At 40.6% G+C, this 27,901-nt stretch overlaps 1 protein-coding gene across 3 annotated transcripts in view; it reads left to right on the top strand.

The window, feature by feature from the left end:
- Window positions 1–14,337: 14,337 nt before the first annotated feature.
- Window positions 14,338–27,901, top strand: part of LOC116624789 — an 84,847-nt gene continuing 71,283 nt past the window's right edge. For all 3 annotated transcript variants that reach the window (XR_004297950.1, XM_032392985.1, XM_032392986.1), the window contains exons 1-3: window positions 14,338–14,388; window positions 23,918–26,120; window positions 27,361–27,475. Coding sequence is in view for 2 of the 3 variants with exons in the window: in XM_032392985.1 (XP_032248876.1) it covers window positions 25,667–26,120; window positions 27,361–27,475 (569 nt within the window). In the remaining variant the exon portion in view is untranslated. The remainder of the gene's footprint in view (window positions 14,389–23,917; window positions 26,121–27,360; window positions 27,476–27,901) is intronic.

Below are 27,901 nucleotides of genomic sequence, written 5' to 3'. Positions count from 1 at the left end.
AAAGGTCCACCTCAAGAAACAAAAAAACATATTAAAAAAAAATCTAAATTTACACCTAAAGGAACTAGAAAAAAAGACCAAATCAAGCCCAACATTAGTAGAAGGAAGGAAATCATAAACACGAGAGTGGAAATAAATGAAATAAGGTCTAAATAACAATGGGGAAATAAAACAATGAAACTAACAGCTGATACTTGGAAAAGATACAATAATAAACCTTTATCCAGGCTCATTAAAAAAATAAAATATAAAATAAAATCAGAAATGAAAGAGGAGAAGCTACACTGACAACCCAGAAATACAAAAGATCATGAGACTACTAGGAAACAAATATATGCCAACAAATAGGATCACCTAGAGGAAATGGACAAATTACTGGAAACATACAATCTTCCAGGACTGAATCAAAAAGAAATAGAAAATTGAATAAATTACCAGTCATGAAATTGAGCCAGTAATAAAAATATTCCCAACAAATAAGAGCCTAGAAGCAGATGGCTTCACAGATAAATTCTACCAAACATTTAAAGATGAATTAATAACTATCCTTCTGAAACTGTTCCAGAAATTGAAGAGCCAGGAATTCTTCCAAATTCATTCTTTGAAGCCAGTATTACCCTGATGCCAAAAATAGACACAGACACTACCAAAAAAAAAAAAAAAAAAAAAAACCTACAGAAAAATAGCCCTGATGAACACTGATACAAAATTCAACAAAATATTAGCAAACCTAATTCAGCAATACATTAAAAGGATCATACATTATGACCAAGTGGGATTTATTCCAGGGATGAAAGGAGAGTTCAATATCCATAAACCTAATTCAGCAATACATTAAAAGGATCATACATTATGACCAAGTGGGATTTATTCCAGGGATGAAAGGAGAGTTCAATATCCACAAATCAATCAACGTGATACACCACACTAACAAAAAAAAAGGATAAAAAATAATATAATCATTTCAATAGATGCAGAAAAATCATATGATAAAATTTGATATCCATTTATGATAAAAACTCTCAACATGGCATAGAGGGAACATACCTCAACATAATAAAAGCCATAATGACAAACCCACAGCAAGCATCACACTCAATGGTGAAAAGCTCAAAGCTTTTCTAAGATCAGGAACAAGACAAGGCTCACTCTTGCCACTTTTATTTATATAAGTACTGGAAGTCTTACCCACAGCAATCAGGTGTCCCCCCCCCAAAAAAAAAGAAATAAAAAAGAAAAAAAGAAAAGGCATCCAAATAGGAAAAGTTAAAATGTGATTATTTTCAGATGACATACTGTATTAGAAAACCCTAAAGATGCCACCAAAAAAACCATTAGAACTAATAGAATTCAGTAAAGATGCAGGATACAAATTTAATACATAAAAATCTGTTGCACCTAAGCACTAATAATGGATTAATATAGTAATTATTATAGCTATATGAAAAAGAATAAAATACCAAGGAGATGAAAGACCAGTACTTTGGAAAGTATACAACACTGATGAAAGAAATTAGAGATGATGCAAATAATGTGAAGATATACTGTGCTCATGGATTGGAAAGATTAATATTGTTAAAATGCCCATACTACCCAAAGCAATCTATGGATTCAGTGTAATCCCTATCAAAATACTAATGTCATTTTTCACAGAACAAGAACAAAAAAATCTAAAATTTGTAGAGAGCCACAAAAAAAACCCCCAAAGTAGCCAAAGCAATCTTGAGGTATCATGCTCCCTGGTTTCAAACTATACTTAAAGGTATAGTACTCAAAAGAGTATGATAGTGGCAAAAAAATAAACAGATAAATCAATGGAACAGAATAGATTCCAGAAATAAAACCATGCTCATATGGTCAGTTAATTTTCAACAAGGAGGCAGGAACATACAATGGGGAAAAGATAGTCTTTTTTCAACAAATGGTGTTGGGAAAACTGGACAACTATAAGCAAAAGAATGAAACTGGATCACTTTCTTACACCATACACAAAAATAAACTCAAAATGGGTTAAAGACTTAAATGTAAGACTGGAAACCATAAAACTCCTCCAAGAAAACAGAGAGAGAGTAAACTCTTGGACATCAGTCTTAGCAATATGTTTTTGAATTTGTCTCTTCAGGCAAGGACAACTAAAAGAAAATAAACAAACAAGACTACATCAAACTAAAAAGCTTTTGCACAGTGAAGAAAACCATCCATAAAAGGAAAAGACAATGTATGGAATGGGAGAAAATATTAGCAAATGCTATAACTGATAAGGGCTTAATGTCCAAAATAAAGAACTCATACAACTTAATATAAAAATAAGTCCACTTAGAAAATGGGCAGAGTACTAAAACAGACATCCTCCAAAGAAGACATACAGATAGCCAACAGAAACATAAAGATGTTCAATATCACTAATCATTAGGGAAATTCAAATCAAAACCACAATGAGATATCATCTTACAGCAGTCAGAATAGCTAGTATCAAAAAGGCAATAAATAACAAATGTTGGTGAGGATGTGGAGAAAAGGGAACCCTCATGTACTATAGGTAGGAATGCAAAATGGTACAGCCATTATGGAAAACAGTATGGAGGTTCCTCAAAAATTTAAAAATAGAATTACCATGGGGCACCTGGGTGGCTCAGTCGGTTAAGTGTCCGACTGTTGATTTCTGCTCAGGTCATGATCTCAGGGTCTGAGATTGAGCCTGGCATCAGGTTCTGCACTCAAGTGGAGTCTGCTTGTCCCTCTCCCTCCCCCACTGCATCTCCCCCCACTCACACGTGTTCTCTCAAATAAATAAATAAATAAATACAATCTTTTAAAAAATAGAATTACCATATGATTCCATGATTCCTACTCTGGGTATTTATCTGAACAAAACAAAACGCTAAGTTGAAAAGATATATGTTCTGCTATGTACACTGCAGCATTATTTACAATAGCCAACATATGGAAGCAACCTAAGTGTCCATCATTAGATGAATGAATAAAGAAGATGCCCCCCTCACTGGAATATTACTCATCCATAAAAAAGAATGAAATCTTGCCATTTGCAACAACATAGAGAGACACAGTATTATGCTATGTGAAATAAGTCGGACGGAAAAAGACGAATACCATACGATTTCACTTATATGTGTAACCTAAAAAACAAAACAAATGAAAAAAACGAACAAAAGGGAAACAGACTCATAGATACAGAGAACAACCTGGTGGCTGCCATAGGGAAAGGTGGTGGGGCAATGGGTGAAACAGATGAAGGGGATTAAAAGGTACAAACTTCCAGTTACAAAATAAATAAAACATGAGAAAAAAACATACAGTATAGGGAATATGGTTAATAATGTGTAACTATTTTGTATGATGATAGAAAGTAGCTTGATTAATCATGGTGATCACTTCATAATGTATTTAACTGTTGAATCATTGTTGTACAACCAAAACTAATATTATATGCCCACTACACTTCAATAAATTGAAAATAGATTAGTAATCTTACACCTAAAGGAGCTAGAAAAAGAACAACAGATGAAGCCAAAACTCTTCTGAAGTCTAAGGAAGGAAATAATAAAGATTATAGTAGAAATAAATGGTATAGAAACTAAAAAAAATAAAAAAATAAAACAGATCAGTGAAACCAGGAGCTAGTTCTTTGAAAAAACTAATAAAATTGATAAACCCCTAGCCAGATGTAACAAAAAGAAAACAGAAAGGAAACAAAATCACAAATGAGAGAGGAGAAATAACAACCAACACAACAGAAATACAGATAATTATAAGAGAATATTATGAAAAATTATATGTCAACAAATTGGACAACCTAGAAGAAATGGATAAATTCCTAGAAACATATAAACTACCAAAACTGAAAAAGGAAGAAATAAAAAACTTGAACAGACACATAACCAGCAAAGAAATTGAATCTGTAATAAAAAATCTTCCAATAAACAGAAGTCCAGGACCAGATGGCTTCACAGGCAAGTTTTACCATTTAAAGAAGAATTAATACCTATTCTTCTCAAACTATTCCCCCCCCCAAAAAAAAGAAAAGGAAGGAAAAATCCCAAATTCATTCTATGAGGCCAGCATTTACCCCGATACCAAAACCTGATAAAGATTCCACTAAAAAGAAAACTATAGGCCAATATCCCTGATGAACATGGATGTAAAAATTCTCAATAAAATACTAGCAAACTGAATCCAACAGTACATTAAAAGAATCATTCACCACGATCAAGTGGGATTTATTCCTGGGTTGCAAGGGTGGTTCAATATTCACAAATCAATCAACATGACATACTACATGAATAAAAGAAAGGATAAGAACCATATGATCCTCTCAATAGATGCAGAAAAAGCATTTGACAAAGTACAACATCCATTCACGATAAAACCCCTCAACAAAATAGGTACGGTGTCCCCTGTTTACCAGAACCTGACCCTTCAGGCAAGTATCTTACGTGTGTTGCTGACACTCTACTGTTGTGTCTGAGTCACTTTTCCTGACTTTTAAAGCTCCAAGTTCCATGTCCCACTGGTTATACAAACTCATGGAATTCTGCCCCAACCTCATGGAATTCAGCGCCTCTGGTATGTATGTATGTATGTATCTTAAAGATTTTATTTATTTATTTGACAGAGCAAGAGAGCACAAGCAGGGGGAGCAGCAGAGGGAGAAGCAGGCTCCCCGCTGAGCAAGGAGCCTGACACGGGGCTCGATTCCAGGACCCTGGGATCACGACGCAAGCCAAAGGCAGATGCCAAACCAAATGAGCCACCCGGGCTCCCCTCTGGTTTTTAAAGTCAAACATTATGGGGATTAGTCTTCCTCACAGCCATGGCCTGTTTCTCGGTCCTCTGTGTGCACACAGGTCCCTCTCCTGCTGGCAGCCTCTATTAACAATTTTTGTCTAGTCTATCTTGTCTGATATCTGTGGCTACACTAATTGTTAATAGAAACAACATTTTATAAGGATAAGAGACTCAATCCATCAGAAGATATAGCATTTACAAAAGACACATATTTACCAATAAAGCCCCAAAACACATGAAGAAAAATGGTCAGATCTGAAAGAGAAATAGACAATTCAAAGATAGTAATTGGGGACCTCAATATCCCTTTAGTAATGGCTAAACCACTAACAGAAGATCAACAAGGAAATAAATACGTGAATACCACTATCAACTAATTAGACCATAAGACATTTAGCGAAGCCTCTATCCAATGACAGCAGAATATATTTTTCTAAAAAAATACATGCGGATCATCCTCCAGGATAGATCATATGTTAGTCCATAAAACAAGTCTCAATAAATTTAAGACAACAAAATTTATACAAAATTTGTTCTTCAATCACAATTAGAAATCAATTATTGAAGGAAATACGAGAAAGTCACAATTATGTGGAAATGAAACACATACTTTTAAATAACCAGTGGGTCAAAGAAGAAATCACAAGGTGCTTATAATTTCAAAAAAGAAATCATGCAGCCTTTTGCAGTTGCTGGTCATGGACACATAAGCTGTAGGCTTATGTTTATGGGTCTCATAGGGACTATAACTAATGGAGAGAGAGTTCGTAACCAGCTACACCCCAGAGCACAGCAGAGCGGCGGCAAACTGAGCCACCCAAGTCTTTGTGTGAAAGAGGCCTATTAGTTTATCAGCATAGCTGTTGCCTGAGGGAGAGTGGGTGTTGCCTTCAGGCTCTCCCTCTGCCTCACTCCAGGTTGCTGGTATCTCCCAGAAAAAAGCTTGTGCACAGGTCTGCTGGCACAGCTTTTGAAGCTGCCACCCAGGGGGCACCCTTTGATCGCCTGGCTCGGGGAGCCAGCAGGGCTTGGGTTCACAGATTCAACGGGACAGCAGCAAAGAAACAGTTCTTAACTGGCTATTGCCCCAGGGCTCAGGGCAGAGGGAGCACAGAGAAACACCCATTTCCCATTCTTCCCCTGAAAGAAGTATATTTGTATACTTGAAAAGTTTCTGCCTGAGGGTCTGGCTTCCAAGCAGCCTGAGTATAGGTGCTGATGGAGATGCTCCCTTTTGGGACGCTGACAGGCCTTGGTACACCATCAACTACTGGGAGCCACTAAGAATAAAGTACGCTGCTTGGACAGTCAAAACGTTTTGAGAGACAACCAAGAGCTAGGCAAGGGTTGAACACTAAGGTTCATCTCCAACACAAGGCCATTCCCTCAAGACTGGAAAAGGTGGCTATTTTATATAATGCATAGAAACCAACACAGAGTCAAGGAAAATGAAGAACAGAGGATTATGTCCCAAATGAAAAAGATAAAATCTAATAATTTGCCTATAAAGAATTCAAAATAATGGCCATAAAGATGCTCACCAAGCTCAGGAGAAGAATGGATGAACTAAGTGAGAAGTTCAACAAAGAGATATAAAAATATAAGGAAGAACCAAAGAGCAGTTACAGAGATGAAGAACAACTGAACTGAAAAATACAATAGAGGGGTTCGACAGCAGAGGAGATGAAGCAGAAGAAAAATTCCACGAACTCTAGCAGGCAGCAGTGGAAATCACCCAATCAGAGGAGAAAAAGAAGAAAGAATGAAGAAGAGTGAAGGTAGGCTAAGGAATTTATAGGACAACATGAAACAGACAAACATTTGCATTACAGCGTTCCCAGCAGGAGAGAGAGAGAGAAAAGGGGCAGAAAACTTACGTGAAGAAATAATGGCTGGAAACTTTCTTAACCTGGGGAAGGAAACAAGCATCCAGACCCTGGAATCCTAGAGACTCTCAAATTGGGATGAACCAAAAGAGATCCATGTGAACAATTATACACCACCATATTGGACAACCTAAAAGAAACAGATAAATTCCTAGAAGTCTACAACCTACCAAGACTGAATCATGACGGAAGAGAAAATCTTAACAGATCAATTACTAGTAAGGAGTGCTCTTAAAACAATAAAACATGATTTTTGGCCAGCTGCTTGTGACCTACTTAATTATCAGTTATTTCTTATATGACTTCTTACTGTAGCTCTTCTTCAATGATAAATAAGCAACAGTGCAAATTACCCAGGGGACGCCATGTTCAGGGAGTAAGGTCAAGGTTCTGTTAGCTTAATAATGGACTATGAAACATACACCATCCCATATTCAGAAAATGGTGGGCATTTCAGCAACTTTCTCTCTTCTTTGGATTGCTAACAAATGATGAGATTACTTAAAATTGTGATCTTGTTAATTTACTTTCAATGGATGTCAAGGATGAGATTATTGCCTAAACCAATTCATTTATTCTCCCCCCGCCCCGCCCCGGCTTCATTCAAGTCCCTGGTAGAACTACATTCTGGTATGAATGGTGGCATAGGATACCTAGAGAATGAGCAGGTGAACACACACCTTGCCATTACTATAGTGCTATTCAATGTGGAAAGAGGGATAGGCATTTCTCTTCTTTAAATTATTCCAAATAGTTTGAAAAATTAGATCCATAATAATAGATATGTATACTAATATTTAAACTCTGGAAAAATATAAATAGATGAAACCAACTAATACGAAACTCGAAACATGCTAGCAATGGTTCTATTATATTAAAAAAGCGGGGGGGAGTAGAAAATGAGAAAAAACATTGGGATGACTATAAACAAAAACACAACGTATCAAAGCTTATTATGGATGCAGCAAAAGCAGTGCTCAGGGAAATTTAGTTATAAATGCCTATATTTAAAAAGATCTCAAATCAATAACCTTTCACCTTAAACTAGAAAAAGTAGAACTAAATCCAAAGCAGGCAGAATTGAGGACATAATAAATATTTGAGCAGAAATAAATGGATAGATAAAAGAGAAAACCAACAAAACCAAAACCTGCTTCTTTGAAAAGATAAACAAAAGTGATGTTTTTTAGCTATACATACATAAAAAAACAGAAAAACTCAAATTACTAAAATCAGGTATGAAAGATAACTACTTCTAACCTTAAAAACATAAAAAGGACTAGAAGGGAACACTATGAACAATTATATGCCATCAGACTAGATAATGTAGATGAAATGGATAAGTTTCTAGAAAGACACAAAGTGCCAAAACTGACTCAAGAAGAAACAGAAGATGTGAATATGCCTATGACAAATAAAGAGATTGAATTAGTAATCAAAAACTTCCCCCAAAGAAAAGTCCAGGCCCAGATGTTTTCACTGGTGAATTCTTCCAAACAGTAAAATGAATTAACACCAATCCTTAAAAACTCTTGCAAAAATGTCTGAGGGAGGCACACTTCTCAACTCATTACCCTGATATAAAAACAGATAAAGGTATCACAAGAAAACTATAGATCAGTATCACCTAGGAATATAGATGCACAAATCCTCAATGAAATATAAACAAACTGACTCCAGCAACATAAAGTAGGGGTTATACACTGTGACCAAGTAGGATTGATCCCAGGAATGCAATATTGATTTAACATATGAAAAAAATCAATGTAATACAACATATTAACAAAGTACAGGATGAAAAAATCATGTTATCATTTTAATAAAGCATCTGACAAAATGCAACATCTTTTTATGACAGAAACACACAACCACTAGGAAAATAATTTCTTTTTAGCTTTGTCAAGAGCTTCTAAGAAAAACCCAGTTAACTTCATACTGAATCAGCAAAAACTGAAAGATTTCCCCCCAAAGATCAGAAACAAGAATGTCTTCTCTCCTGCCATTTCTATTCAACATTGTACTGGAGGGTCTAGCCAGGGCAACTGAGCAAGGAAATAAAATAATAGGCATATAAACTGGAAAGAAAGAATTAAAATTATCTCCATTTTCATATGATACGACCTTGTATACAGAAAATCCTACCAAATACATAAAAAAACTATTAGAGCTAATAAATGAGTTCAACAAGGTTATAGGATACAGGCTCAATATACAAAAAATTTATTGTATTTCTACATACTAGCAATGAACAATCCAAAAATGAAATCAAGAAAACAGTTCCACCTACAATACACAAGAGTAAAATACCCAGTAAGAAATTTAACAAAAGAAGTCAAGTCTGTATGCTGTAAATAACAAAACATCATTGAAAGAAATTAACTAAGACCTAAGTAAATGGAAAGACACCGCGTGTTCTTGGATTAGAAGATTTAGTATTAAGATGGCAATACTCCCCAAATTGATTTCCGTATTCTAGGCAACCTCTATCAAAATCTGAGCTGCCTGTTTTGCAGAAATTGGCAAGTGTTCCTAAAATTTCATATGAAAATGCAAGTGACTCAGAATGGCCAAAACAATCTTCAAAACAAAGAACAAAGTTGGATTCTCACACTTCCGGATTTCAAAACTTAATGCAAAAAGCTACAGTAATCAAGACAGTGTGCACCGGCATAAGGACAGTTTGATCTACGGAATATAATCGAGGCTCCAGAGGTAAACCCATACATTTATGAGCAACAGATTTTCCAAAAGCGTACCCAGACATTCAAAGGGGAAAAGAACAGTCTTTGACAAATGGTTCTAGGACCACTGGATGTCCACATACAACATAATGAAGTTGGACCCATTCCTCACAGCATGTAAAAAAAAAAAAAAAAATTAAAAATAACTCAAAATGGATCAAAGACCTAGATATAAGAGCCAAAACCATAAAACTCTAAAAAGAAAACATAGGCATAAACCTTAGTGACCTTGAATTAGGCATTGGTTTTTAAATATAACGCTAAATGCATTACCAACAAAATAAAAAATGGATAAATTGGAACTCATCAAAATTAAACACTTTTATGCTTCAAAGGACACCATCCAGAAAGTAAAAGAGACAATCCATAGAATGGGAGAAAATATTTTCAAATCATACAAGTGATAAGAATCTAGTATCTAAAATATATGAAGAAGCATTTTATCTCAACAATAAAAACACAAATAACCCGATTTTAGGTTAACAGATATGAATATTTTTCCAAAGAAGAAGTACAAATATCTAATAAGTACATGAAAAGATGCTCAGCATCATTAGTCTTTAGGAAATGAAAATCAAAAACAAAATGCAATACCACCTCACACCTACTAGGATGGCTATTAAAAAAAAAAAAACCGATGGCGAGAATATGGAGAAATCGAAACCCTTATGCATTGCTGAAGTACACTGCTCTGAAAAAGTCTGGCAAGTTCCTCAAACAGTTAAACATACAGTTACCATATAACCCAGCAATTGCACTCCTAGGTCCATGCCCAAGAGAATTAAAAACATGTTCACACATAAAAAATCTATACATCTGCACATGAGTATTTATAATAGTATTATTTTAACAGCTCTAAAGTGGAAAGTACTCAAATGTTCATCAACTGAGGAATGAAGAAACAGATGTGGTATAGCCATACAAAGTCACATCATTCAGATACAAAAAAGACTAAGGTACTGATGCATGGTACCCCGTGAATGAATCCTGAAAATATGCCAAGTGAAAGAAAAACCAGACACAAGAGTCCATACATTACATGATTTAATTTTGTGAGATGTCCAGAATTGGCAAATTCATAGAGATGAAAACAGCTTAGTCACTTCTAGGGACTTGGGGGAGGGGAGGATGGGGAGTGACTGCTAATAGGTACAGAGCTTCTTTTGGTTGGATGAAAATGTTTTGTAATTATATAGTGCTGAGGGTTGCCCAACTCTGAATAGACTAAAACCACTGAACTGTATACTTTGAATGGGTGAATTTAATGGTATGTGAAGTATATCTCAATATTTTAAGAAGTCAGATCATACCATTCTTCTTCTCAAAACCCTCCAACAGCCTCATATCTCAGAGAAAAAGTCTAAGGAATACAAGGCTCTGTAAAGCCGGGCTCCCTACCGCTTCTCTGACCTCACCTTCTATCACTCTCCTACCTGCTCAGTCCGCTCCAGCTACACTGCCTTCTTTCTGCTCTTCAAACATGCCATCATGCTCCACGTGCACCTCACATGCACCACAGGGCCTTTGCATTGCTTTCCCCTCAGCCCTGGATACCAATCCTCCACATACTGCACAATTAACTTCTCCAATTGCTGAGGTCCATGCTTGAAGGTCCCCTTTTCAATGAGGCCACATGCCCTAACACTTCTTATCCCCATCCCCGCTTGCCTTTTCTCTTCTGTATTGGTCACCATTTCATATACAACATGCTTTTCTTATATATTTCTTATTTATTTATTGTCTGTCCCCTCCCATAGAGAATATAAGCTCCATGATAGCTAGAATTTTTGTCTGCTTGTTCACTGCTATAGGTTGCACACTCTACTGGGCACACAGTAGGAGCTTATTAAATATCCGCTGGTGACCACAGAATGAATGAATGCCTACAAGGGTAAAGAATTTAGAGGACCCGTCCTGAGAATCAAGCATTTTCAGGTTCAAACAGCTGACATACAAATGACTTTGGGAATAAACTCTTTTTTGAACATGGGGTCCTGCGTGTTATCAAAGAGTTATTGAAGCCTAAGAGCTGACAGGTCTTTTCTGATACGTGCTAGTTAATCATTGTAAGCACACACGAAAGCAGCAAGCCCCGGGCCCTTTCTTTCAGCCGCGGAGTGTGTGAGCCTTGGCCAGCTTCTGATCTTTGATCCTCCTGTTTCAGCTGCACTTCTTACTCGGTTTCACACAGTGACATGGACTGCTGGCTAATTCGCGCTCTCTCCCCGGACATGTGTGCTTTGAGTCTGGTTAACTCTGTGGACTGAAAGACATTTGGGATGAGCCTGAGGATAGGAGGAGTCTTCCAGCAGGAACGCCATACCAGCTGACCTGGCAGCCTCCCGAGCTCCAGAAAGTATCTCTGTTGTGCTTAAATAGACCTTCCATAGGAGCCCTGCAGGAACACACAGGATGGCAAACATTTAAGAGCAGGCTCAACGGACAGACTTTTATGTTATTTTTAACTGATTCATTCACTTCAGGGATTCAGCCTTTCTTTGACTGTGAACCTGAAACATGAGACAAATTTCTTAGGCTTCTAAAAAGTCATAATGCTTTCCAGAAACTGAGCCTTCGCATGAAGAGATCCCTCTGTATTTCTGCCATGTAGATTCTCTATTTTGCAGATAAAATAGCTTTTGCTTTGCGTCTGTGTAGAGCATGGCAGAAAAGATCGGAAACGGAGAAAAAGTTCAAAGGCCCATCTGTGTCACCTTCAAAATCTCTCTTTCCTCAGGTATCCTGAAACATGTCTGTCCCCTCCCCCAAACATTTTCTCTGCAGCTGATACTATTGGGCCAATAATTTTCAGTAGCATCTGGGATCCAAATTAGTACAATTCACAATCAGGATCCAATTTCACACTTGTGTTTGGTCCACCTAAATATCCCACAGGTTCTTTGGGTTTGGGTTCATTCTAGCCAAGGCTAACTTATTCTCTTTCCACCAAAACAAGATTAAAAAAGCGAAACAAGGGGCGCCTGGGTGGCTCGGTCGGTTAAGCGTCGGACTCTTGATTTCCACTTGGGTCTTCATCTCATAGGTCCTGAGATCAAGCCAGGCTCCATGCTGGGGGGTAGGAATTGGCCTGGGATTCTCTCTCTCCTTCCCCTCTGCCCCTCCCCGCCCCCTGTGCATTCTCTATCTCCCTGTCCCTCCCTAAAAATAAATAAATTTTGAAAAAGCAAAACAAAAATTTATAATAAAAAATCCTGGTTCTTCCATTGCTAAGCCTAATGGCATTACCTTCTCCCACTCAATGAAACCAAGAAATTCAAAGTCAAACTTGACTCTCCACTCTGACTCTATGAAAATTCTATTAGTCATGAAGTCACTGTTTTGATGTTATTCCAGCGAATTTTCTAATTTTTCCTAACCACATATATTTTGAAGAAGAATTACCTCCTGCCCACCATCAAAAGTTGACATTGGGGGCTATTTGAGAGCTGACTGCTCTCTGCTCCTACTTTTCACCATTAATTACTGAGCTGACCACGGAAATAAAATCTGTTGTTCCGCTCAAGTCTGGCGGGCTCCCGTGGTGCTAGGCTGGGTTCTGCCATGTACTAAGGAAGATCTGACTCCGAATATCAGCCCTATCACTTCCTGCCTATTTGAGGTTGGATACGGTTTTGGAGTAACTTGTGAGTGTCAGTTTGTCTCTAAAATGGGGATAGACTGGTATCTCAGAGAGTGGTTGCAAGGAATAAAAAATATCAAGTGCCTGAAACATACCCATTAGTGTGTCCCCCAGCAATTTAATTCTTTATCCCCTCTCTTTCAAATGACTGCTCCCATCTCTCTCCTGGAAGGCAGTCCTAATCTATTTTGCCATTGCCATGCTGAAAAATCGGAAGTGTCCAACAGCTCTTTACCATCCCACCTTACACAAACTTTGTGGGGAGGTCACACAGTTCCCCTAGTTGTGTTTCCCAAAGCGTGTTCTGCAAGCACAGTTGCTCTTCAAGTCACTCTTAGAAAAAAGGTACCATGGGAAATAAGAAATGCTGCATTGTTGTAGCTTTATCTTGAGAAATCATAATACACTAGCGCAGGAAAGCCCCTTTCCTTTTATTATCCCAAGGGACGTTCGTGGTCTTCCCAGTTGGCCTTAATCATCCCAGCCCCCTCGCACTCATTTACCAATAGTTCTGATTTGGAAGTCTGAATTGGAGGAAGTACATTCTAAGCTAATTTAGAACAATCTGCCTTTATATGCGACGCATAGAACACAGAAGTCAGATCCATAAACAGGTTATGGTATGGTAAATGCACAGGCTACAAGAGGCCCATAGATTATCCCACTCTATTGAGCTGAGCCTCCCCAGACTTCTGCAAATATTACAGGTCCCGTTTTTGGCCTCAGGGAGGATTATACTATGCGGATCCCCGTTTGTGCAGGAGCGAGCCCTTCTCCCATTTCACCAACATGCCGCTTCCTGAAAGCGGGCAGGTGAGGCCCATGGTTGCCCAGAGTCCAGGCCCTGGGCTGGCTGCCTGCATCACTCCTGAGGTCCCATTCGATTGTCCAATAAAAGGGCTCAAGGAGTTGAGAAATCTGTCGTCCAGGCTACGTGCATTATTTTCAACGAGAACATTGCTTTATAAGCGTAGATTCTTCGTTCTGAACCCTACATGTAAACCAGCAATTGAAGAGCTTCACACATTTAGAGCCCTAGGCTCTGCTACTGCCCCATTCCTCCTAAGGAGACATTTCTCTTTGCATCCAAACTCCGCTTTCTAGAACAGTTTATATTAACGAGACTGCAGCAGAAATAAACTGGAATAAACACGTGGGACCCTGTTGTGCGGAACGAACAGGAGCAAAGGACGAGGCTGCCCCCAAGTGGGAAACCCACAAAGAGCAGCGACGCTTCCAAACAGCTTAGTTCAAGGAACTGAATGGGTTCTGCATTTTCAGCTCCAAGGACTCCCCCCAAGCTTGAGAGCCGCTGGTGAGGAAATTGGGTGCAGATTCTTTTACCACTACGAGGTGGTGTGTGTGTGTTGGGGGGGGGGGGTGTTGAGAAAAAGAACAGGCGAACCCAGTGTTTCCCAGCCTCCCCACCCTATTTAGCACCTGGTTAAATCCAGATTCCAGGTCCTCGCTGCGGAGATTTTGACTTAGCAGGCCATGAGTGGATGGATACCCGGGGTCTGGGTTTCTAACCAGTGTGATTCTGGTTTCTAATCCACTGATTCGGATCATCTGGCAGATTTAGGCATTCAGAGTTGGGAAGCAACTTTCTGTTTCCGGGTCCCGGGAAGAGGCCCAGCTCTTGAGGGTGAAGGGAACCCGGAAGTCAGTAGCTTTCTTCCCTCTGTGGTTCCCGGCAGCCCCTGCCCGACCCTCCCACCTGCCGCGGGTCCGCCCCGCCGCTGCCGGTTTCCATGGCGGCGGGGCCGCGCAGGGTGCTGCTTCCTTAGGACAGTGTCAGATTCCACCTGTCTACCCCAGCGCCCACCACCCTACCGAGAGGGAGATTCTGGTCCAGGACAGTCAGGCTAAGAAGTAACTTATTATTATTATTACTACTATTGTTATTGATTTGAGTATTTTTGTGCCCATTCTTATTTAAAATAAGCTTTAAGAGTTTTTTGTTTTTGTCGGGAGGGGTGGTTGGGGGAGAAGAGGAATACATGCTTTCCTAGTACCTTTATGTAACATTTCACCTTCAATTCAAATGCTTGGGATAGACTGACCCCCCTGGCTGCGAGAATCTGGGATTTCTACTTGCCTTAGCGATTTATCTTTGCACGGTCCTCCTGTGATGCACGAGGACACTCAGGCGTGTGGCTTATGCATTTGTGCCAGTAACAGGCCACACCCAGAAGATTCCCAGACCTTGGACTTCCTGTCCCTTTCAATCCTGCCTTTCTTTTCAAGGGCTGCTGCCTCAGCTGAACCAGATGGCGAAGGTCAGGTTCTCAGGGCGGCAAGGTGGGAATGAAAATTGTGAAATCAGCTACATCTGGGTTGAGCCTGGTAATTCTAATCAATGAGCCCCAGCTCATTCCAGTCAGCTGCCCTTAGGAGAGGGCCATAGCTTCAAGAAGTGCTGGGTTTTCTGTTGTCAAACTTTAGGTCTGAGCTAAACCCTTCAAAGCTGCCACAGGTGGCTAGGTGGTCCACACATTTCAGCTGGTCCGGTCCTGGGGCTGGGGGGTTGGGTGTCAGCTTTTATTTTTGGTTATTGATAATCACTACTGGACCACCTCTGAAATGCTTCTTTGGGGCAGTTCGAGATGCCTGGAGGCTACGTGGAAATCTAGGCATCTCAGGAAACCAGTAGATTTGCAGAATGAGTGCCAAAGAGGAGAAGTGGGGAACTCTAAGGAGCGGTGTTGTTTTACTTTTCTCAGTAACCCAGTGGGGAATTATTATCTCCAGTTTAGCAAAGATGAGAGTAAGGACAGGCAGGGCTAGGTAGGAAGAGACAGGTAGGGGATATGTAAGGGTTTAGTAACCTGCCTCACAGAAATCCCAGATGTGGAGAAATGTTATAGATAAGATATTAACCAGAGAGAAGGGAACAGAAGAAATCCACCTTGTTTGCTGTTAATGTTATAGACAAGATATTTACCAAGTTCCCTGGTCAATTTTCTATAAAAGATTGACCCTCTATAAAAACCCTCATGGGGAAATCCATTTGGGCCTCCTCTCACTCTAGAGAGCTCCTTTCCTTTCCTTTCCTTCACTTAATAAACTTTCACTTCACTTCATCCTTTGGTCTGTGACATTCATTCTTCCACTCTGAGACAAGAACCCTGCAACAAAAGGGAGGCACAGAGAATTTCAGAAACTTGTCCATGGGTGGAGTCCAGAATTAAACCCACTAGGGGTGTGGCTTATGAGCTCACACTCAGTACTCTGAATTTAAGTTCATTTTCTTTGGACCTAATGGAGCTTTATTCAAGCCCCACCCCCTCATTACTTTAAGCAAATCTATCCACTCATTTAACAGTGAGCTGTTTCATTGCTGTCCCCACCCCCCTTTACTATAATTCTATGGGGGCAGAGACAACCACATTCATTTGAGGAAGTGCTGTATCTTGTCCTCCAGAAGGCTCCCAGGAAAGTTTGACAAATGAATAAAGAACAAAAAGAATGAGTGATTCTATAAATTAAGAGGAGCAGGAAATATAACTGAACTTTATAATTACCTTTCCTGGGCCAGGCACCTGGGGTAAATATCCACCATTAATTTCTGTACCATGAGATAGGGAGGTAACTGTTTTTCTGCTTTTTTTTTTTAATGAATGAAGAAACTAGGACTAAGAGACACTGATTTATGGAGCTAGGATTTAAATTCTAGATTGTTTGCCAGAATCCCAAATCCGCAGTTTTCCCACATACCACACTGCCTGCTGGAGCGTCTAGAATGATGTAGTGGCCAAGGGGAAGGTAGAATTTTTTTCTAAGTGAAAGCTGAAAAGTGAAAGTTTGATTGTGGTTGTGTTATTCTTTAGCCAGTCAATGAGCACCACGCTGAGAGAGAGAAAGCATGTAAATAATAGCAAAGTGCTGAGGCCAGGGGAGAGCCCCTCCTTTACTATTGTTTCACTTGGGTCCTGGCTTAGAGAATCCTGAAACTTCACATGAAAATACAGGCTGGGAATAGAAGTGTTTTCTCTATGAGCTCCTTCCACCATAGTCTGGCCTGAGATGGAATTGCAGGTTATTTTGTTTTATCTTAAACTAAGAAGGTATTGTGTAAGCACCAGAAACAGAGTAGTGGGTTCTGATGGATTTGTGGGGAGAAGGTTTGCTGTGGAGTAGATAGTGCCCTTAAAGTTTGGGTTGTGTTTCCAGCTTTATCTTCCTAGAAGATTCTCTTGTGCATTCTATTTTTTTTTTTTTTAAAGATTTATTTATTTATTTGAGAGAACGAGAATGAGAGAGAGAGAGTACATGAGAGGGGGGAGGGTCAGAGGGAGAAGCAGACCCCCCGCTGAGCAGGGAGCCCGATGCGGGACTCGATCCCGGGACTCCAGGATCATGACCTGAGCCGAAGGCAGTCGCTTAACCAACTGAGCCACCCAGGCGCCCCTCTCTTGTGCATTCTAATCATTTATCAGGGTGCACGTGGTTTGGCTTGAGGTGAAAGCCAAGCTCCGTTTCCAGTCTGTAACTGACACACTCTCCTACTTTTCCCAGCTGTTAATTTAATATGGTTAACATTTTTATTTTCTTCTCTCCCATTTGGTTGCCATTTCCTTTATTCCCCTCTGCTGGCTCTGCTAATGTTGCCAGTGTTTGGGCTAACTGTCCCCTCCCTGCCTGTGCCTCGACTTCCTTCCGCTCTGCGTCCTGGGGCTTTAGGGATGGCAGTCAGTTAAGCACTCCTGTTGGCTGCCCTGGAGAAAACCAGCATCCTCTTATGCCTGTAGGTGGCACGTGCAGACTGCAGTCCGTAGAGGGCTGTAGGCTGAATTCTTGGAAGATTTCAGTGGATTGCTGGAAATCATATCGAAACAATGAAGCTCTGAGGTCTAGAAAGAAAGCTTGGCGTTTACCAAGGAATGAGAAACAGACCTATTAACTAGACATCTGTTATCTGCATAGACGGGCACTGCCAGCCCTGAAGTCATAGCCAGCCGTGATTTTAAAACATTTGGTTTTTTCTGTTTAGCCTCAGACGTTTTCTTTTCCATGGGCAGGGCAGTCTGTTTGTATTTGCATTAATCACCTGTCAGTTTGGGCTATTCATTGGTTATGTCAATGCAGAGCCAACTAAGTAATTAAGTGGGGGGGTAGTATAATCCAAGAGTTAAGAGCAAGAACTCTGGCCCTCCCACCTATGAGCTGTGTGACCTTGGGCAAGTTACTTAGCCTCTCTGGGCCTCTATTTTCAAAGCCTTAAGCGTCATGTGTTAGCAATGATTGTTATTGTGATTACAAGGTTGTCCATAGATCGCCTGGACTGACCATGATATAGATACAGAGATAGATAGATAGATAGATATCAAACACACCCAAAGGGTTTTTTTTTTTATTTCCATTTAAGTTACTGGTTTCTGGATTTCTGATATAATTGGCATATAATTTCCTGTCAGTGGCCTTCATGCCATCATTGCTTACGGTCAAAAAACTGTGGAAGGAGCACTGGGCTTCCAGAATCCACAGGTTCCCTTGAAACTCGGCCACTACTGCCTGTGGGCACAGCTGTGGTCCTCCTGTCTCCAGATCTGAGTGTCCACCTCTAACAAGTGACGGGCACCATTGGCCTCGGCAAGAGCCAAGTCCTCTTTATCCCACTGTGGCCCTAATGATGCTCTCATCTGCATCATGACAAAAATAAGGTCAATGCGAGGCAATATGCAACGTAATTAGAAATGGGTGAGAAGTTGAGACCGTAAATGTCCTTCCGACTCATTTCCATAGTCCCAGTATCTCACTCCTTGATGGGTTAGTCCAGTGCTGCTAGGGCTTGTTGGGCCAGCCTAGAATGAATATGTTCTTGACTTCTAAAGAGAATGGAGAGGGTTGAGGGACTGAGGGAGATAGAGAGACAGTCTTTCCTTTCTTTGACTCTGCTAGCATGGGACCACCAGGCTATTAGGGAGTTTCAGTTGTTGCTGAGAACAACTAGTTCAGTACCCCAGTAGAATTGTGGCTACTTTACCTGCTGGCTCCTGTTGGTTGACCAGTTATTTATGGGGCAACTTCCACAAGGATAAACATGTTCTTGGTGCTCTATCATAGCATACACTATCATAGAGTATAACATGTGTCCCAAAGGAACTTGGACTGATGCTAATCAGAGAGACCAACTGTGGCTACCTAAAAACCTCACTGAAGCCAAGGAAAGACTGAGGAACTCTTCCAGATTGAAGGAGACCAGAGAAACATGAGAACTAAATGCAAGGTGCGAATCAGAAGTGTATCTCTTTGTTAGAAAGGACATTGTTGGGACAGTTGCTAAACATGAATGAGGTCTAAGCATAAGAGAATCATAATGTATCACTGTTACTTTCCTGCTTTTGATGGTACTATTGTAAGTTATGACGGAAAATGTTCTTGCTCATAGAAAATCTACACTAAAGTGTTCATCAGGTTGGCAGCTTACTGTCAGGGAGAAAATGTCTTTGAACTTGGAGTAACCAACCACTCTGGTGTGCTTGGGACAGTCCCAGTTTTGGCATGGACAGTCCTGTGTTTGGGAAACCTCTCTGCCCCAGGCAAATGGGGATGATTGGTCACTGTTTTTACTGTGCTGGCAGCTGTCCTATATGTTTCAGTTGTTTCAAAATAAATGTTTTGGTAAAAAGTAAAATAATTCAAGTAATACTTGTTCAAGTGACCCATACAAGCATAGTTAAAGAAGCAGTACATGATTCGTTTCCAAGCAATAGGACAGACAGGAAGCGGTGTAGTGGGCAGAAGTGATCACGGTAAGCTGGACCAGTCAGGGGCAGGCGAGGGCATGCAGGGAGGACTGGCAGGAGCGTGGTAGGCGGTCTCCTCGTGGTGCCCCCCACGCGCCATTGTGTGCGGTAGAGCCTGCCCCTTGCGGTCTCAATCCAGCTGAACTTGACCATGTTACTTAGTTACTCCATCCTTCATTCTCCCCGTCTGTAAAATAAGAATGTTGTAGAATGTGGATTTCCAAAATTCTGAGCAGCCGAACCCTTTCCACAAAGGCAGTCTTACTATTTTAGAGGCAATGGAACTGCTCTAGTTGAAGTGTATGAAGGGTTTGCGGTCCTGCCAAACCCTTGGCCTCACCCTAGCCTGCTACCTTGCTCTCTGATCTTCCCTGAAACCCTGGAGCTCGATAAATTGCAGAGTGTAGGGCACTGGGCGGGAAAATATTTCTTTGTTATTTATGATCACCTTCTTTTTTTCATTTCACATAGTTACTATTTTGTGTGTGTGTGGTAAGAATACTTAAGATCTACTTTCTTAGCAAATTTCAAGTATACAATTCAGTATTATTAACAACAGTCACCGTGCTTTACCTTAGCTCTCCAGAACTTATTTTCTTATAACTGAAATTTCTATCCCTTGACCGACATCTCTCCATTTTCCCACCTCCAGCCCTTGGCAATCACCACTACTCTCTTGTTTCTGTGAATTTAAGTTTTTTGGATTCTATTCATAAGTGATATCATATGGTCTTTGTCTTTCTGTGTCTGGCTTATTTCACTCAACCTCATGTTCTCTGGGTTCATCCATGTTGCAAATGGCAGGATTACCTTCTTTTTATGGCTGAATAATACTCATATATATATCATATTTTCTTATCCATTTATCCATCAACACCTAGGCTGTTTCCATATCCTGGCTATTGTGAATAATACTGCACTGAACATGAGCGCACAGATATTTTTTCAAGATACTGATTTCATTTCCTTTGGATTTAGATCCAGAAGTTGGATTGCTGGAACCTACAGTACTTCTAGTTTTATTTTTTTGAGAGGAAGCAAAAAAAAAAAAAAAAAAGAAAAGAAAAGGTAATCTATGGAATGGGAGAAAATATTTGTAGACCATGTATCTGATTGAAGTTAACATCCAAAATATGTAAGGAACTCATACAAGTCAATAGCAAAAAATAAAATAACAATAACCTGCTTAAAAATGGGCAGAAGATCTGAATAGACATCTCTTCAAAGAAGACAAACAATGACCAATATATGAAAAGATGCTCAACGCCACTCATCATCAGGGAAATGCAAATCAAAACCACAAGGAGATAAAGTCTCACACCTGTTCAGATGGCTATTATTAAAAAACAAAAGACGGGAAAGGTGTGAAGAAAAGAGAACCTTTGTGCCGTGCTGGTGGGAATGTAAATTTGTGCAGCCACTATGGAAAACAGTATGGAGGTTCCCTTGCCTCCTAAGATGGATGGGTCCCTTTCCTCTAGAAAATTCCATGATGCAACTATCTGTTACTTCCAGGATAGACATGGTATCTTCAGGAATTATTTGTCAAAGTGCATAAATACATGTTTAAGAGAAAGTGTCCATTTAGTATTATTTAGTATCAGCATTATTTGTATGGCGCCGTAATTTGTCATTTAGTAAAACCTGGGAATGCATTTATTTATGAGATTGATTTCCTACTGGGCAGAGAGTCAGATCAGCCTGCAGACACTTAATAGGGTTGGAGAAGGGGAGAGTAGAGGTGAAGTCTAGGTCAATGGAACATGGCTTTTTGAATATAAGGTCCTGGTTCCAATCTGAATTTTTTTCTTCCAAAAACATGGCAGTCATTATACTTTTAGGATAATGATTAAGAAAATTCAGAATGTCAAAATACTTCTCTGAGCTCAGAAGTTGTTTTTATGTGAATATGTATTTTATGAATTCCAGGGTCATTTGTTTATTATCCAGGCCCTTCTCACGTAAAGATTCTTTAACTACTTGTAGTAACTCTGACTCACCCCCCTTCGGGGGTTCTGCAGCCTTCTGCTTGGGCCAAGAGTCATCTGGCTAAATTTTCTCTTATCTGGAAACCTCCCCACATTATGTTCTGTCTGCTTGGAACATTCTTCCCTCCCTTCTCTTGGCTGGGCTAACTTGGTACAGCCTTCAGCTCTCAGCTGAGATATTACCTCTCCAGAAGTCTGTTGATATTCCTCTCCAGTGGCACCCCAGCCTCCTGAACTCCTGTGATTAGCTGGGATGATGTTCTGCATGGGGAATGGTGGAGAGGTAAAGAGAAACCCCTATTGATTGGGACTCAGGGTACTTCATGTTGAATAGGGGTTTATGAAGTTGTACCTCTGGGTTATGTAGCCCATCACTTCTAGGAAACCAGAAAGGCTAATACAAACTTATGAGTAGTTGATAGGCTTAGATTTTTTTATAGAAAAAAAGGGGGGGGCAGGTTCAGTGTATTGATTGGCATGGGGCCAATATAGAATCACCAGCATGTTCAAGGAAACAGCCAGACTTCAGATATTTGTTTACTCATCGCTCGAGACTCTAAGTATTTAAGCTCCATGCCTTGTTCCTCCTATGCATACCAGATAGTAGATCCTTAGTAAAAGTCAGCTGAATTAAGAACCTTGGTTCTAGATCAGAGCTTGGAGTAGGTACCAAATATTTGAAGTAATATTTTGAAATTGGGACCATTTTGACAAGGCACTTGAAAAAAAAAAATAACGTCTGGGACAGACACTCTTTCCTCAATTCAGAGTCATGTCCAGCCTGGGAACTAGGATGGTGAAAAATTCAGAGATGTCTACTTTACACAGTCCTTGGTGATGTTTATATTAAAAGTGATTTTTTTTTAAGCATCAAGAGCCCCTTCGAAATGTTCTGGTTCTCATGGAGCTCTTGCGGGAAAGGGTAGTCCTTTCCTCAGAGTGGGGAGTTCTTAACCACAGAGCACCTTGGATGGGACCAGAAGATGTGCCTTCTGGTCTTTGCTTGGCAGGCATGAGTCTGTGTCTAGACTGACACCCTTGAACCTCACTTACCACACCTGAAGCGCTCTCAGGATCACTGTGAAGATCAAAGGAGGGACCATGTGGAACGTGGCCATGCATTCAGGCTGTTACATGTCTAAATTATTAGTGTCTGCCATGCTTGTGTTCATTGCTTTATCCATTCATTCAGAAGTTTCCTGGCCTGACCATGTATGACAAAGATGCTGAAGAACCCCGTGCATAGTATTTTTTTGAAGAGTATTTTTTTTATATCAGTAATTTTCAGATTGCTGGAGCTGCCTCAGGGGAGACTGGCAAATGCGGCAGAGAAGAGAGGAAGACAAAGTTTTGTTTTACAAAATTTGCCTTACATTAGGAATACAGGGCTCCAGTGGTTTAATTTTTTCTTAAGTGCGGGCTTGTCAGGAGTCCAGTTTTGGTGAGGAGCACATTTGATTGATAGGTGACCTTGAGATGACTTGATGGCTTTTTTTGCTTGATCTGGAGCCTTTCTGTCCATCTTCATCATCCTTTGTCTCCCTGTCCCAGCCTGGGTTGGCCAGGTATGTAAAAAGGATAAGTTGGTATGAGATGGTTGTACCGAGCGGGTCTGAATTCATGTTCTTTATCTGTCTTATCTTCTTCCTCCTTCCTCCCCTTTTAGACTTTTTTTTCTTTTGTTCTTTTTAAATCCCTACACTATTTATACAAATCAAAAGAACTTATATACTTGGTAAAAAAAAAAAAAATTAAGCAGTAGAAAAACAGTGAAATCTACAAGGCTACTTGTATTTAAAAATCATCTTCTATTTTATATTCACTTAATTAGCATATATCCCCTCAAAAGACAAAACTAACCTTTCTCATTCAGTGACTAAGACCCCTAGCATGACTGAATATGATAAAATACTAGTGGTGAAATTTTTCTTACTTTCTCTTAATACATTAGTTGCCTTACTCTTAGAGTTACAAAGCTGCCCTCAACTTTTTATAAAAATGTTAGTTGGGTTGTGGGATGTTAGTGAATACAGTAGGGCCACATTGTAGATAGAAGAATCATCCATGAGTTTTATTTTTTGAATTGTCTCTGCCTTTTTATTTGCAGATGGACCCCATTCCCCCTATACTGACTGGACATTCTTGGTGGAATGAGGCAGACAGTCCTCGAACCCGTGACCTAAAGCACTTACGAGCCAAGCGTGTGGCTTACTATGAAAGCCTTGGGATCATCAAAGGTGACACTTCCAGAAATAGCAGCCAACGAGTGTGGACAGCATGGACAGTGGACAGTGAATCCCTCAGAAAATCAAACCTTTGGGCTGAGATGCCTGCAGATGTCACCGTGTTGTTTAGCAATTGGAAAGAAACCTCTGCTCCAGGAAATTTCCAAAGTGGTTCCTGGAGAAGCAGAGCAGAATCAGGACCAGAGGACCCATGAGAGGCCCAGGAGAGAGAGCCACCCAACAGAACTGAATCTCCAGCTGCTGGCTGATGCCTTGGTCCCTGAGACAAAGAAGTTGCGACATGTTATAAATTGGGCTCAGAATTTCCTGTCCAACCCTCCAGAAGAGGATTGGTTGAAGAGTCCCACAGCTTCTCTTGGATTCCCTCAGTCTAACCCTTACCAAAGTTCAAAAACTCTAGGAAGTAAGACAAATGCCTATGTGAGGTCCTGTGATTCCCCAGCCCTGCTCAGAGCAGTTGGGTCCAGCACACAAACAGACATTCACAGATTCTCTTTAAGCCCCCCAAATCACTGGTCAGAAGTGGACTTGTCTTCAGAATTTCCAAGATCCTTCTTGAGAAAGGATTTTCCTGGCAATCAGTCTCGTGATTGGCAAGAGACTATAGTCAGGAATGAGGAGGAGGGAAGAGCTGCCAAGTGCCCTCCTGACAGTCTTCAGCAGGAAGGTTCTGCTCAACAGAAGTATTCCAGAGCAGGAAAGAGTTGTATTCAGACCCCCAGTGAGAATGAGACATTTCCTGAGAGGCCACAACTCAGCCACACTTCTGAAGGAAGTAAGGTTTTAGAGGAAACCAGACAGAGCCCACCCAAAAATAGTTACTTCTGGACTCCACTGACTGATAGCTCAGAGGAGGAGCATTTGGATGAACCTGGAGAAAGTAAATGGACACCTAGAAGGTGTGTTCTAGGCAGGAAGTATAAAGGGTTCTCAGAAATTGCTTGTGTCCTGCAAATGACAGCATACTAGTGTCCAGAACCATGGTGCTAAGTGGCGCCCCCTCCCCTGCAGATGCACCCTTGCAGGCTAAAGTCAGGAAGGAGTGCAGAGGACCAGAACACAAAGGGTGTCACAGCACAATTCAAGGCTGACAGTTCCGGAGGTGAAGACCGCATCCAGAAACTGCCTGGGGGTCCGAGTATGACCCCTAGTCACAACTCCAATGGAAGGAGGAAGGAATTAGACAATGTGGGGTTCACTTTGGGGTCCCCCAAACTGATATTAAACACAAAAATGAATGGAAACATGCGATCACAGAGAGAGTAGAGGGCACTCTTATGGGGAGAGTGCCAAGAGGTGGTCAGAACAGAAGCACGCAGAGTTCTACTAAAAGCAGCCCTTCTGTGATAACTCAGAAGCAGTTTGATCTAACACATCCTGAAGGTTATCTGGACCCTCAAGCTGCCAGCCTCTCCCTGAACGTGTCAGAGGGCCCCTTGGAGAATGCGCTATTTCATGGATGTTCGGGTACCAATGTCTTCTGTGGGCCCCCCAAAGATGCACATGGTGCCCATGGCAGCACTTGGTTTGGCCAACTGCCACCCCCTAAGATGGATGGTGGGTGAGTACAGGCGCCCCGAGCGGTCACCAGACAAGGAACTCACGAGCAAATGGGAGAGACACTGCCTTCAACTCACCCCATTTCCAGAAATATTTCTAAAACTGGTTTGAAAGGATCCTTCCCATTCCAAGATGGCGGTGATAACCTCTCCTGGAGCGATGAGCAACTGTGTAAACCAGATCGAGGGACCAGTGTGCTGGAGACATATTTCTATTATTTACGCATGTTGAACAAGATCAGGGGTGTCTCTTCAGAAAAGAGGAACTCCTCGTTTTCTTCCCAGAGGCCTAGAATGTATGAATCAGAATCAGTAATCACATCTCCAGAAGGGAAGGGCAAGTCCAGAAGCGCCAGTCTGGACAGAAAGACCAAGGAGTGGAGAGATGGGGGTGACAGCAGTGCAGCCGTGGAAGGTGAGGAGAGCACCCATCCCCAAGGACAAGGCTGTGCCAAACAGGAAACCCCAGAAGAGAACAGCTTTTGGAAACCTCAAGGCATCTATGGTACGTAACCAAAGCTGGGGAAAGGGTTTCATGAGCAACAAATTTGTTGACACTTGTATCTCATGTCATGGCTACTGGGAGACACAAGCTTCTGGATTCATCATGTGCTTGATGTATTAATGTATTACCTCTTAGCTTCATTTTCCATAAATATAAAATGGGGATTGTCTTGGTCCCCCTGGGCTGCTGTAACAAAAATTCCATCGACTGGGGGGTTTAAACAACAAACATTTATCTCTCACAGTTCTGGAGGCTGGGAAGTCCAAGATCAAGGTACCAGCAAATCCAGTGTCTAGTGAGGGCCTGCTCCTATCTCCTTGCTATGTCCTCAACATTGCAGAAGCAGAAAGGGGAAGCAAGCTCTCTCATGACTCCTATAAGGGCGCGAATCCCATCGTGACCGCCATGACCTCATCTACCCTTAGTGACCCCCATGACCTCATGTAACCCTAATGACCTCTCAAAGGCCCACTTCCTGATACCATCACATGGCAGGTGGGTCTCAACATATGAATTTTGGGGGGGGGACGCCAGCATACAGTCCATACCAGGGATGAATATCAAAATATAAACTGTGAAGATACTATGCAAATATTAGCTTTATTTTGGCAGACCAAAGGCCCATTAGCCAATTAAAAATAATCTCGGAAAACAGTTATTTGGAAAGAGCAAAGTGACAGCATTCTTTTGGCTGAAGATATCTCTCAGGTGCCTGCATTTTTCATGAGCATGATGATTCTGTTCATTTTGCTGTCAAGTAGTTTGTGTGGAAATAAGCATTTTATGCCTTTCATGTAAAATACATTTTAATAACCGAGCATTAGAAAATAGAATCTGCCTCTCCAATTTGAGGGCTGTGTAGATAGAAAATGATTAATGCATTTTCATTTCATAGAATAAGCTCAGACTAGGAATTCACAACACCTTGCTAGATCTTTGTGCAAAAGAAATTCTTACTAGAATTCATCTTTTTATTTTTTTTTTGGTGGTTTTTTTGGAATGAGGTTACATGATTGGTTATAAACAATAGTAAAATAGAACACTCAAAAGCTATTTTGAGATAACAGCTGAAATGGTAGACGATACATATTAAAGTATGCTTATAATATTCTTATAAGATCTGGGAAGCTGAGTGGCATGACTTACAGTGGTGCAGATTATAGAGTACATCTGTAAAATCCAATCTATGTGCTTCATATGAAACGTGATGGGCTTGTAACTTTTTATTTCATACTTTTAGGGAGGTTTTGTTCTGCTTCCCCCAAAATGACATCCAGAATGACCAGCTATGGGAGATACCAGGAAATGTCTAATACTGCATGTTCATCTCATAAACGTGGAGATGTGAAGCCAAGGTTTGATTTCTCTTCTGTCACATGATATTAACATTTTAAATAGCTAAGTATCAATATTGGCAATCTTCTGAGAAATTAGTTAATATTCTAGCTTATACAATGTGGTAAAATTAATTATGTACTGACGGTCTACCATGGCAAGATATGGGGTGCTATAATGGACACAGAAGGGAAGAAGAGATAGTTACTCTAGAATATGAAGTTCTCTAGAAGAAGTGCAAATAAAATGCTTGGAGAGCAAAAGGAGAAGTTATTATGCTGGTGGAATCAGAAACGGTTTCATTTAGTTGATGGTAAGAGAGGCTTTGAAGGATGGATAAGAGTTCAACAGGTAAGAAAAGGGGTGCCTGGGTGGCTCAGTCAGTTGAGCATCCGACTCTTGATTTTGGCTCAGGTCATGATCTCAGAGTTGTGAGATTGAACCCC

The sequence above is a fragment of the Phoca vitulina genome, unplaced genomic scaffold (genome assembly GCF_004348235.1).
Source record: "Phoca vitulina isolate PV1807 unplaced genomic scaffold, GSC_HSeal_1.0 scaffold70, whole genome shotgun sequence".
Lineage (NCBI taxonomy): Eukaryota > Metazoa > Chordata > Mammalia > Carnivora > Phocidae > Phoca > Phoca vitulina.
Note: the sequence above shows the minus strand (reverse complement) of the source record. Positions and strands in the feature narration are given on the sequence as shown.